This window comes from Vanacampus margaritifer, chromosome 15 (genome assembly GCF_051991255.1).
Source record: "Vanacampus margaritifer isolate UIUO_Vmar chromosome 15, RoL_Vmar_1.0, whole genome shotgun sequence".
Classification (NCBI taxonomy): domain Eukaryota; kingdom Metazoa; phylum Chordata; class Actinopteri; order Syngnathiformes; family Syngnathidae; genus Vanacampus; species Vanacampus margaritifer.
Window position 1 is genome coordinate 11,582,330 of NC_135446.1, and position 13,909 is coordinate 11,596,238.

The window sequence follows — 13,909 nt, forward strand, 5'->3', positions numbered from 1 at the left end:
GGTTGCTTTGTTCAAAATGATCCAGAAAGTTGGGTTAAATTTGACCCAACATTCTGGGTTGCTTTGTATAAAATGATCCAGAAAGTTGGGTCAATCTCGTTTTTGATGACAAAAAAAATTGTGTTAAGTGAAAAACCCAAAAAGTTGAGTCAGTCACTTTTCGACCCATATTGGGTTATTTTTTTACCCAACTGTTTTTAGAGTCTACACTCTACTTCAGTCAATTTGACCCAACATTCTGGGTTGCTTTGTACAAAATGATACAGAAAGTTGGGTCCCGAGTAGCGGGTCGATCCCGTTTTGATGAAAAAATTGTGCTAAATGAAAAACCCAAAACGTTGAGTCAGTCACTTATTCATCATATTGGATTATTTTTTTGATCCAACTGTTTTTAGAATCTGCACTCTAGTTGGGTCAATTTGACCCAACATTCTGGTTTGCTTTGTTCAAAATGATCCAGAAAGTTGGGTTAAATTTGACCCAACATTCTGGGTTGCTTTGTATAAAATGATCCAGAAAGTTGGGTCAATCCCGTTTTGATGACAAAAAAAATTGTGTTAAGTGAAAAACCCAAAAAGTTGAGTCAGTCACTTTTCGACCCATATTGGGTTATTTTTTTACCCAACTGTTTTTAGAGTCTTACACTCTACTTCAGTCAATTTGACCCAACATTCTGGGTTGCCTTGTACAAAATGATACAGAAAGTTGGGTCCCCAAGTAGCGGGTCGATCCCGTTTTGATGAAAAAATTGTGCTAAATGAAAAACCCAAAACGTTGAGTCAGTCACTTATTCATCATATTGGATTATTTTTTTTGATCCAACTGTTTTTAGAATCTGCACTCTAGTTGGGTTAATTTGACCCAACATTCTGGGTTGCTTTGTTCAAAATGATCCAGAAAGTTGGGTTAAATTTGACCCAACATTCTGGGTTGCTTTGTATAAAATGATCCTGAAAGTTGGGTCAATCCCGTTTTGATGACAAAAAAAATTGTGTTAAGTGAAAAACCCAAAAAGTTGAGTCAGTCACTTTTCGACCCATATTGGGTTATTTTTTTACCCAACTGTTTTTAGAGTCTACACTCTACTTCAGTCAATTTGACCCAACATTCTGGGTTTACAAAATGATACAGAAAGTTGGGTCCCCAAGTAGCGGGTCGATCCCGTTTTGATGAAAAAATTGTGCTAAATGAAAAACCCAAAACGTTGAGTCAGTCATTTATTCATCATATTGGATTATTTTTTTGATCCAACTGTTTTTTCGAATCTGCACTCTAGTTGGTTCAATTTGACCCAACATTCTGGGTTGCTTTGTTCAAAATGATCCAGAAAGTTGGGTTAAATTTGACCCAACATTCTGGGTTGCTTTGTTCAAAATGATCCAGAAAGTTGGGTCAATCCCGTTTTGATGAAAAAAAAAATTGTGTTAAGTGAAAAACCCAAAAGGTTGGGTCAGTCACTTTTCGACTCATATTAGGTTATTTTTAACCCCAATTTTTTTTTAGAGTCTACACTCTAGTTGAGTCAATTTGACCCAAAATTCTGGGTTGCTTTGTACAAAATGATCCGGGTTGGTCCCATTTTGATCCAGATTGGGTTACATTTGACCCAACTGTTTTTAGAGTGCAGGTTCTAGCAACCAATTGATGAAAAAGTCCGAGAGAGAAAGAAGAGAGACACTTCAGGTGAATGATTTTATTACCACACACTCACTTCCTGTCATTGAAAAGCCTTTTGTTACCCACCGGGATCCCCCTTGTAGGTTTGCCGCCTTGCTTTTAATACATCTTGAGAAATGACTTGTGGCGTCATTAAATGTGATTATGTCACCTCAATGCGTCACCTAAACGTGTTCAAGGAGACCCCCCCCCTTAATGTTGCCGTTATCAGTCAAAGAAAATGTTTACCCTCCAGCCTGACCACAGGATGCCGCTGCACTATACACAGCAAAATCGCCAGTGTTAGATTAACACTGAGAGTGTTAAACTAAACAAAACAAAAATAAAAGAAAAAGAGGGGAAAAGGAGAGAGAGAGATCAATGATGACTGAACAATACTGAGCTCTCTCTCTCTCAAAAAAAAAAGTAGAAACTGGGGGTTCACGTATCTTGCTCAAGGATACTTTGACACACTGGCCTGGGATCAAACCCACACTCTCAGGGTTGCAAGACGACCACTACACCACTGATCGATCCACGCCGCCCCAACAACAGCAACTGGATGTATCGTTGTTGAAATGTCGAAAAAAATGGAAAGTCTCCACCGGAAATGAGGGTGTGGTCAATTTAACACTTAACTCTTTGACTGCCAGACGTTTTCAGAAACGGGATGTCGCCAGTGCCAGCCGATTTAAGCATTTTGACTGATCTTTCAAGGTCCACAGAAAATGTTGTGTTTGGACTATGGAAACACACATACTACCAAATGAAAGATTGAACTCTCATCTTTCAACGCTTGCAACTTCAGCGTCAACCTCGGAGTCACCATCATCATCATCGATGATGATCATCGTCGTCATCAATGTGCTCTTTAGCGTTGGTCGATGCTTTTCGTCTTTGAAAAAAAATCCTCGAGCGTCAGCTGCTTGCAAACCGGTCGCCATGTTCTCTTCCCTTCCCCAGCCATTGTGCCCTCTAGCTCCGCCTCACGTCTTCTACTGACGCCTACCCAATCTTGTAAAAAGAGAGTCATCGCTGCCCTCTAGGGGCCAAAAATAGTCATTAGGCTCACTAGACCTGCTTGAAACTTTCACCACAGCTGGGCAAGGCTTTACTCCACCCGTTTAAAAAAAAATGGATGGACGTCTTTTAACGTCTTTGGCGCTCCTCCGTAGGTTTTTGCAGAACGTCATTTAACGTCTTTGGCAGTAAAAGAGTTAAGGTCGTGCTAGTCAGGTTACACACAACTTCCACCCCAACCCTCAAGGAAACTTACTCTGACAACACTGACTGATTTGCTGTGTACGCTGCCCATCCAATAATATCCATCCATTTTGCATAGCCCTTGTTCAGGGTTACATGTAAGATGAAGCTTTTCCTCGCTGACTTATCAATCAGCTATGTAAGACATTACATTAGTCACACCGCATTTTCAACATGGGAATTTATTCCAAAACTGAGCATGACTCATACGGTGGCCAAATGAATGCTTAAAATAGTCAGACTTCGATGCGCCACGGTCCTGACTCACTCCAGACACGGCAGATATCCTGTCAAGAAACCACAGAATTTTCTCAAACAGCTGTTTGATCACAATACGACATTTCTAACACAAGCGCTGCTTTCCGCACACTGATTGTCGCTAAGGGCTCTCCAAAGCCGCTGGCCAAACGCCAGGAAGTGCCGCTCATCACCTCGCTTCTCCAAACGCTTGGCACTTGCCCACCGGTGTCTGACCCGAAGCCAAGAGCAGCAAATCCGCGCAGTTAGGAAGTTTTCACCCTCCGCGCTTCACACTCCATCAACTCCCCCCCCCCCCCCCCCCTCTACACGCGCTCGCGCCAAAGCACTTGCGCTTCCTCTCCCATTCAGCCGCTCGTTTCCGCAGGGTTGCATGTGGGGCGTATTAGTCTCACAGTAGCCCCCATTGAGAGTTTGCGCGGTCACAGAAAAAGAGGAGATGGGTACGAGCGCGAGTACGAGCGTGTCCTGGGTGTGAGTAACTTCAGATGTGACTGCGGAGAATCGAGCACAAAGAAGCAGCTGTGTGTGGAAGGAAGCGGGATGCGGAGAGGAACTGGCCCAACTGGTGGAAAGGAAAGCTGGCCACAAAAGTCAGACGAGTGATGAAGAGAAACCTTACAAATACATACGGTGCATTTCCTACTTGGCATGATTCGATTCAAGGCTCACAAAACATTAGGCTGCGGGTCATGGTCCTCGGAAGAAAACGTCTGACTCATTTCCCGTGTCCAAGCATGAGTCAAGGTTCGATCATCCTCTAACTCTTTGACTGCCAAAAACGTTAAATAACGTTTAGTAAAATCCTATGGAGGAGTGCCAAAGACGTTAAAAGACGTTTGTTTCAAAACAGAGGTGAAACTAACCATTTTCTATTGTTGATTACTCAAAAACAGAATAAGGTAGAAACAAAGTTTTTTTTCTGGTGAAAGATGAGAGTCCAATGTTTCATTTGGTAGTATGTGTGCTTCCATAGGCCAAACACATCATTTTCTGTGGACCTTGAAAGATCAGTCAAAAGATCAGTCAAAATGCTTAAATCGGCTGGCACCCACGGCATCCCGTCTGAAAACGTCTGGCAGTCAAAGAGTTAATGTTCACGTTTAGCATAATGAAAGTAGCCAATCTACCCGACGTAATAGTAAGGACTAAATTCCTCGAAAAATTTCAAACGCAGAACCTCTCCTCCACCTTCGCTGATGCTTTGACCCGGAAAATCAGGCACCAAGTGTGTGTGTGTAAGTCTACGCTCTAAAAACAGTTGGGTCAAAAATGGACCAATCCAAGTCAATTTGACCCAACTTTGTAGGGGTGTGAATTGCCTAGTACCTGGCGATTCGATTTGTATCACGATTCATAGGTCACGATTCGATTCCATACCGATTAATCCCGATACGAATCTATAAATTGATTATTTTTATTTTTTACTCAAATTTAGAAAATACTAATCAGTAAACTTGTACACTGTAAGATTTGTATGAAAATGCATTTATTTATCTGAAAATTCAGGCTTATAACTGAGCCACTGGATTTAACAAACAGGTTGCAGTCTGTTTCATAAAATATTAAGGCTTAATGTTCCATTAATATAAAATTATTCCATGCCTAATGTGTCAATCCTAACCCTAAGTAACATGTTTTGTTGAATAGTCCCATAAAAATGTGATGTTTAAAAATCGATTCGGCCGCATATCGAATCGATTCAAGAATTGCGCGCTGTAATATCGCGATATATTGCCGAATCGATTTTTTCTAACACCCCCTACAACTTGGAGTCAAGAAATGTGTCTTATATTATTATATTATATATATTATAATATATATATATATTATTGCACTATATTATTGTCTTATAATATTGCACTCTAAAAACTGTTGTGTCAAAAGTAACCCAATTATGGATCACAAATGGACCAATCCACTTTATGTCTAGTTTTCTGGGTTGTTTTATACAAAATGACCAACCAATATTAATTTTATTTTTTTTACGCTGAAAGACCCATTTCTTGACTCAAAGTTGGGTCAAATAGACCCAAGTAGAGGATCAGTCAATTTTTGACCCATAGTGACACTGTTTTTAGAGTGTGGCCAAATCCTTTACTTGGGTAAAAAAATTGGGTCATTTTGTTTATAACAACCCAAAAAGTTGGGTCAAATTGAAGTGGATCGGTCATTTTTCATCCATAATTGGGTTTCTTTTGAGCCAACTGTTTTTTAGTGTACAATGGAGCGATTTGGGGAAAAAGGGATCTTTTTGAGGGCACATTGCCCTCCATCAGCTTTGACATCAACAGAGGAAGCAGAAGCTTCCTTGTGCAATCGAGCACCTGCACAAAGAGGCAATAAAGAGAGGCAGCGGAAAAGGAAGTTGAAATATGGTCCAAGAGTCAAAAAAACAATCCAAATCTCCTTTACCACTCGACTCAATACACCTAAAAGATTTAAAGATTAAGTGCCAGCCCAATTATTAGGCATCGGTCTATAATTACGCTTGGTAAGAATTATTCAAAGAAGCAATTTACTTTGTACTTTCCACCATTTACAGTATACAGATTTAACATAATCAAATGCATTGTGGCTGCTACACTAAACAACACACACAAAAATCCCAGCGCTGACGTGATCCATCTTGGTTGAAAATAGTAAAAGATTTTCCAAGAACTGCAGACAAGACCGGGCAAGCACATCACAAGCATATCACTCTCGCATTTCATTGAAGCAAGACATTGGATTTGAATGCCTTCAATATTTTGCCCTTTTATCAAATGAGTAATAATTCTTGGCAATTCATGCAGACAGCATCGCTGAATGAACATTAAGCAAAGTTTTCCACAAAGGGGAAATTCTTCAACCATTCTCTCTGAATTGCTTCATGCCTGACTCAAACCCAGAAAAATATATATGCTGCATTTTAGAGCTGTCAAAATTAATCGGTTAATCGACAAGTAATCGATTATCAAATTAATCGACAACTATTTTAACTCTTTTACTCCCGGCGCTTCTTCACTAAAGCAACCCCCTTCGCTCCCGGCTGTTTTACTGGATTTTGACTGATTTTGCAAGGCCCACAGAATATTGTGTTCTATTGCTATAAAAACATGGAACCAAAAGAACTATTAAAGTATCTTCTTTCATCAGGAAAAAAAGTTCTGCAGCAATTAGCATTAGAATATAGCTAAGTTTCATCATTATTCACAAACCTGTTGAAAACTTTTTGCAACATGGCCCTGGCTGATCTCTTATACTCTGCTGCCACCTGCTGGCCGTTTTTTAGTTTTTTGTTTTAACTACCATTCCTTTAAACAATCTCTTCAGGTTAGAGGCTGCATCAAAGCCTTCTGTATCCTATAGCATTAAAAAAAAACATAAAAAACGCATATAGACGTTTTTGGGACCATGGCACTTTTTAAAATAGAACGTTTTAAGACATTTTTGGGAGCAAATGAGTTAATAGTTGAGTAATCGTTTGGAGCCATTTTTTTATTCAAAAATGTCTAAATCCTATGATTGCATCATATTAACAGTAATTGTTCAGTCATCATGAACAACATCAATCCCCCTTTTTTAATCACTATGCAAATACATACAAGTACGAAATAAACACTAATCACTGGTTAATAAACAGTGATAATAAAAAGGGGGAAAATGTTTTCGCAATACACTTTAATGCTAAATTAAATGAGTATGATTAGTCGATTCATCGATTCAAAAAAATATTCGATAGTGACAGCACTACTGCAGTCGGACAAAGATTCAAATGGAGGCGCATCAACACATTTGTCTTCGTCATGGCATCTATCAGGCGCCTGACTTGCTCCCGAAATCCTGATCGCACAGCACTGCACGACTATCGAAATCTATGAAAAATAAATCGGTGGCCTATAGTGAAGCAGTTCTATATACGGGCAGCCAGTCAAAGTCAGCACCTTTGCGTTGTCAAAACGGTTATCTAAAGAGCAGACTGTCTGCAGTGGATGTCAAGGCTAGAGCGTGGGCGTTGAAGCGGAGGTGCGTGTACCTGGGACATGCAGGCACCAGCAGACGCTACTACAAAGAAAGCACTGCGGCAAACTTCAACCGCTCGTTATCAGTTCAGTCCAATGGTTCAGTGGCGGCCTTGCAGCTGTGTTGAGAAACTGATTTGCTGGGCTTGTTGCTTGGGAATGAACTTCCTCACTTAGCTCATCCAAACATTTTCACAAACAACTGTCCTCTCTCTCATGCTTTTTTTTTTTTTATTTATTTATTTTTTTTTGGTATGGTCTCTCTCTATATCGCAGATTTTCACCTATCGTTATGATAAACGTATATTCAGTATGTTGAGCCCCAGGAAACCCCCAGAGGAGAGCCGTGGCGGACGAAATATATGTGGAATCTAGTCAACATGTACACAGTCCATCACCGCACACCCTTCCTGGTGGCACCTCTGACTCCATTTCCTTGCGCTATCAATCACACCTGTCACTTTGGTGCTGATAAAACGCTGAGACCTTCAAGCTGTCAGACGCATTATTTCAGTTTTCCTGTGGTCAGGCTGGAGGGTAAACATTTTCTTTGACTGATAACGGCAACATTAAGGGGGGGGGGGGGGGATCTCCTTGAACACGTTTAGGTGACGCATTGAGGTGACATAATCACATTTAATGACGCCACAAGTCATTTCTCAAGATGTATTAAAAGCAAGGCGGCAAACCTGCAAGGGGGATCCCGGTAAGTAACAAAAGGCTTTTCAATGACAGGAAGTGAGTGAGTGGTAATAAAATCATTCACTTGAAGGGTCTCTCTTCTTTCTCTCTCGGGCTTTTTCATCTATTGGTTGCTAGAACCTGCACTCTAAAAACAGTTGGGTCAAATGTAACCCAATCTGGATCAAAATGGGACCAACCCGGATCATTTTGTACAAAGCAACACAGAATTTTGGGTCAAATTGACCCAACTAGAGTGTAGAATCTAAAAAAAATTGGGGTTAAAAATAACCTAATATGAGTCGAAAAGTGACTGACACAACTTTTTGGGGTTTTCACTAACACAACACAATTTTTTTTGTCATCAAAACGGGATTGACGCAACTTTCTGGATCATTTTATACAAAGCAACCCAGAATGTTGGGTCAAATTTAACCCAACTTTCTGGATCATTTTGTACAAAGCAACCCAGAATGTTGGGTCAAATTGAGTGTAGACTCTAAAAACAGTTGGGTCAAAAATAACCCAATGTGGGTCAAAAAGTGACTGACTTAACTTTTTGGGGTTTTCATTTGACACAACTTTTTCATCAAAACAGGATTGACCCACTACTTGGGTCAAATTGACCCAACTAGAGTGTAGACTCTAAAAAGATTTGGGGTTAAAAATAACCTAATATGGGTCGAAAAGTGACTGACCCAACTTTTTGGGTTTTTAATTTAACACCTTTTTTTTTTTCAGCAAAACGGGATTGACCCAACTTTCTGGATCATTTTATGCAAAGCAACCCAGAATGTTGGGTCAAATTTAACCCAACTTTCTGGATCATTTTGTACAAAGCAAACCAGAATGTTGCGTTAAATTGACCCAACTGAGTGCAAACTCTAAAAACAGTTGGGTCAAAAATAACCCAATATGGGTCAAGAAGTGACTGACTTAACTTTTTGGGGTTTTTATTTAACACAATTTTTTCATCAAAACGGGATCCACCCGCGACTTGGGTTAATTTGACCCAACTTTCTGGGTTGCTTTATACAAAATTACTCTAAAAACAGTTTGGTCAAAATGTACCCAGTTTAAATTTATCAGGCACCGACCTAACTTTTTGGGTTTTTCATTTATCACCTCTTTTTTTGGGGGGGTCAAACAGGACCAACCCACTCTTGGGTCAACTTTCTGGAGTGCTTTGTACAAAATGATCCAATTTTTGGGGGGGAGGGGATATTTTGTACAAAATGGCCCAGAAAGTTGAGTCAAATTGAGCCAAGGAGCGGGTCGGTCTCATTTGGACCCAAATTGGGTTATATTTACCTTAACTGTTTTTAGAGTGTGTATTGAAGATGTATTAACGCACTCCTTCTCAAATGGATACATTTAATACTTCCATATAAAAGGAACACAGTGGAAAGTAACTAAACCACTGAGATCCTGTCTAAATGTAAATCCTAATACTTTTTCTTCTGCCTGGGTAAGTGCATCATGGGTAAGGGAAAGCTTTTAGTTCGACTTACCCATTTCCTGGGTCGCCCCCTTCGTCTTTTCTCCCCAGTCGCTTCAACTTTCTGTGAACACAGGAATTGATTGAGACTGTGAGATGTGCAATTAAAGATTGCACATAAATGGAGGATAGTGATATTAATAATCATTTTCACTCCTACGCAAATTGGCTGCATCAAAGTTAGAATTGTGTCCAAAACCATGTGGATGTTACACTCCCATTTTAGGGAAATGGCCGTCTTTTTGTATGACAAGGTTCCATTACCCACTAGTGACTAGTCTGTATATTGCAATCCCAGACCTGCTACATTTTTAATGTGGACAATTGATGGTCACAAAAGGAAAGACAATACCGTGTTCAATTAATCATCAGCGTGTTTTATATGGCTGAGCAGACATGCAGAAAATGTTTCCAGCAGCTCATATTCAAATTCATATCATTACCATACAAAATGAGATCATATTTTTGCAAGCATATTAAAAATGCTAATTATATGCTCCCCGCGACAACTGATTAAGTATTTAGTTGATTGTTTGGTCTGTGGGTGAAGATTTGAGTTCGATTCAACTGAGATTTTTCCAAACTTATATTTTTTTGCAATTACATTCCAATTCATTACTATAGAGATTATTGATGAAAAGTCTTATTGTCACACTCACGCAGCAACATATCATGGATGTGCGTGTCAATCAGGTGTTGGAACGCACCTTCTGTGCTGCCTTCGAGGGGCCCTTGTTCTTACTTCCTTTGGGGCGGCCCCTTGGTCGCTTGGGGACGGGCTCTCCGCTCGGCTCCTGGAGGGGAAAAAGGGGGGGTGACATGAGTGTGGAGAACAGGAAACAAAAAAAGCGGGGAGCCCCCCTCCCAACACACCCCCTCCCACCCACACACACACGCACACACACACAACTTCCCCACCTCAACTCACACCACACACGCACGGTGGGCAACCCCTCTTGTGTGGGTCCCTTTTCAAGCATGTGCTCATTTGCTGGTGGTGGTCCCCCATTTGGTCACTGCTTTATGGTTCAAGAGCGACGCACACAAAGCTTGCGAGCGTGTGTAACAATCGCGTGCATGTGTGGGCTGACACCGGGAAGTGTTTTATTCCCTCTTATTGTGCACTTTTACTTATTTCTAACAAAGCCTGACTCAATGTGAACCACATATACAGTAACTGACGTAAATAACGGATATTCATCTGGAATATATGGAAAAGGTGACAGTTTATTCAATGCATGTATCACAACAATCTAGTGACTATATAGCTGCACATTGTACATTTTGTGTTTCTTAAATGTGCATTTATTTACACAGTATTGTCTTTGTCATTGACAAAAAAAATAGTTGCAAATTCCTATTGTATCCCTGGCCAGTAAATATGATTCAAATTATAAGACTGATTGTGGTTTAGGTATGAAATAATGCTGGAAAAGTGACTCAATAGTGGATTTTACACAGATGCATCGTGCACGTGTTCAAAACTGTCCCACTTGTTACACTGTTTCGGGTTCGAATCATGGATGTCTCTCATTAAACCTCCCAGGCGGGAAATAGTCACGTTCCCTTTTTTTTTCTTTTTACACAAACATGACAACACGAGTCAAGTTACACACACACTGCGATCGTTTACAAATGTGCTTGTTTTTTTTGTTTTTTTTAGAATAAATGAATGCACTTTAATTTAAGAGGGAAAATGTCGATCGATTGTTATTATGTTTGTTTTAGGACAGAAATAAACTTATACTGACTTTTTGTAGTTTCCTCGGTCGCCCCGGTCTTCTCTTTTGGGGCTCCGCGGCCCCTGCGGGCTCCTGGGAGCTCTCGCCGGCCTCGTCCCCGCGTCCGCTCATGCTTCCCGGTGGATTCTCCGTTCAAAAAAAAAAAAAAAAAAGTGGTCAATTTTGTTATCCAGTTAGCGGCTTTTAACGATTAGTGAGGCGGGGGAGCCTGGAAGTTTGGGTACACGGTGAGACCCAGGGGGCTCAGCGGGACACCCGAGTCCGCGACGCCGGCGGAGAAGCGACTCAACTCGGCTTATAAGGCACCGCGGCACCGGGGTAGACCGAGTAGCAGCGGCGAGGCGTGACAGCTCGGCACGGACCGTCTGAGAAACATACTAACCGCATCCACGGTCCACTCGAGAGTAAAAAAAAAACGCTCAATGAGGATGAGGTTTAAAAAAAAAAAAAAGAAAGAAAGAAAGGAGGGGGGAAAGAGGACGAAATCACCTCTCCTGTGGGTGGACGCACAGGGCAGAAGGGGGAGGGGTGAAGGGGGGGGGGTTCTGGGGTTGGGCCAGAGAAAACACGCCAGACGGATCCTGGCGGTGGGCCAGACGTGACAGACCGCATTTATGAATTAAATTCACATTTTCACACGTTTCAATGGAATTCGACCACTGGACGGCCATTGAGAGGAAAGTTCCTTTCTCAATGGTGGCCTGATGATATCAGCTCGACGTGGTGGAGGATCATTGAGGAGTTCAGTTACGCTGCAGCCCCTGAGTGGCAAGGCTACTTCATTACTGCACTTTTTCGCTATACACTCGTGCCTTGACTTGTGAGATTATTTCATTTCATGACTACCCTTATCTCAATTCATCAATACTCATTCATACCATAATTAAACAGAATGTTATGGATTTAACAGTGCATTTTTATGCTTCCATTCACAGTCCTCCTTCTGGTGTGTGTGCTTTGCCCACCAGGGGGCAATATAAGTCCTCCATCAATAACGACTATATTTGTCTCCAACAACAACAAAAATCACTACTAAATTACTCAGTAAACTGTAATATTAGTTGTTTCTTTGTAGAGGATACATAATTTGTGCTTGCGTATTTTTATATTGTTTGTCTACATGTGTTGCCGTGTGTTTGTGTTCAAATATTTGTTGCTTAAAGTGCAAGATCGATGATAGTTTTGTGAGTCCATCCAGTGTTGTGCATTTTGTTTTATTTAGTGTTAAAATAGCGAACTGATAAGAAACTTTTGTTTTGTGTCTAAACTTCAACTGGGACAGAAGTTTAGCGTATGACTACATTATCCTTGTTTTTTTATAATTAACACAGAGTAGTTACTACATTGTGAAATTGAGTAAATAACCTTGTCTCAATTCTTATAGTGTTCTCAAATCAAATAAAAAGTTTTTTATATAGCACCTTTCATACATAAAAATGCAATTCAAAGTGCTGTGTAATTGAATCATCCATGCAATATAAAAAGAAAACACACACACACACACACAACATGAGAACTATGTAAAAAGACATGGCAGGGCACAGAGAAACTATGTGAGGAAAAGCAGCTGGTTTAATATTTTTTCATTTTCTCATTGGGCAAAAATGATTGCTCTGCACAAATTCTGCCTAGCAACGAGTGATTTTGTAAATGTGTGGTGGCTCGGAAAAATAATGAGAGCAAGTCTGTTCTGCATGTTAGTTTTTTTTCTGATGGAAATTTCAGGAAAAAATAAATTGTCAGATTCAGAATTTTCTGCAATAGTTTTAATCTGCATTTTATATATTTTATAGTTTATACAGAGCGGAAGACAACCTTCAGTGCTAGTAAATAATTTTTCCTTTAAAAGTGATCTTAGGACTACTAACAGATCAATCTGCGTAAGGCCAAAAACACAAATTCACCAAGGAAATGCAAGGTGTCCACTTGGCGGAAATACCACGGCCCACTTTGAAGCTCTCCGCCATGGACGCGCAGGCAGATCAATTCCCCAAGAACAACAGAAACAAAGAATAAACTGTCTTAGGTGCGCGACCTTTCCCACGATCCCGCCGTCTCCTCTAAATGCTTTTACAGCCTGGCCAGTTGCGAGTCAAAGTAGTGAAATGATCAGCTAGAGTGAGCCTAACGTAGCCGTGACGCTATCGAAACGTTTGTTAGTGTAACTACTCGCTCGCATGCAGACAAGGACTCCACTGAGAGAGCATGGTTAATTTGTAGCGAGTATTCATTCATAAAAACAGCCCCCCCCCCCCAAAGAAGGGGGTTTCTGTGCAAAGCCCGCCCCCGCAGACTGAATGGCGTCGGCATCAAACCAATACAATCAATGGGCCGCGCAGCTCCTTCAGCTACCTTCATGGTGGTTTGATGGCGCACATGTGCAGCCTGACCCCTTGTTGAAGCGCAATTAAACGAGGACGTAAATATGTTATTGCGTTTTGTGAGCCTTCGCGTCATCTCAGACTTTCCACCTTTCCAGCCTGGAATGCTGCCTGAGCTAAATAAATACATCCGAAACAGTCTGAGTGATGTGGCGCTCACCCGGCGGCAAACCCAGTCAAGCGTCTGTCTGTTTTTTTGTGTTGTCCACAATGATGGGAAGTAACTACGTATGAATACTTCAGTAGATTTTACTCTACTTTTCTGAAGACTTTTATTCTCTATGATTGAAAACAAATACAACGGTGTCTAACTATTACACGTCTCAAATTATCTTTCAACATTAAAATGAATGGAAATGCCATTAATTCGTTTCAGCTCTACAAAACAAGTGAAACATTTTGTGCCGTGCTTTTTAAAAAGAAAAA

At 40.8% G+C, this 13,909-nt stretch overlaps 1 protein-coding gene across 1 annotated transcript in view; it reads right to left on the minus strand.

Annotated features, from left to right (window-relative positions):
- hmga2 (high mobility group AT-hook 2) overlaps positions 1-11,535 on the minus strand; it is a 29,317-nt gene extending 17,782 nt beyond the window's left edge. The window contains exons 1-3 of the mRNA XM_077543242.1: positions 11,112-11,535; positions 10,068-10,154; positions 9,374-9,424 (exon numbers count right to left, since the gene is read on the minus strand). Coding sequence (XP_077399368.1) covers positions 9,374-9,424; positions 10,068-10,154; positions 11,112-11,213 — 240 coding nt within the window. The 5' untranslated portion in view covers positions 11,214-11,535. The remainder of the gene's footprint in view (positions 1-9,373; positions 9,425-10,067; positions 10,155-11,111) is intronic.
- Positions 11,536-13,909: the final 2,374 nt, after the last annotated feature.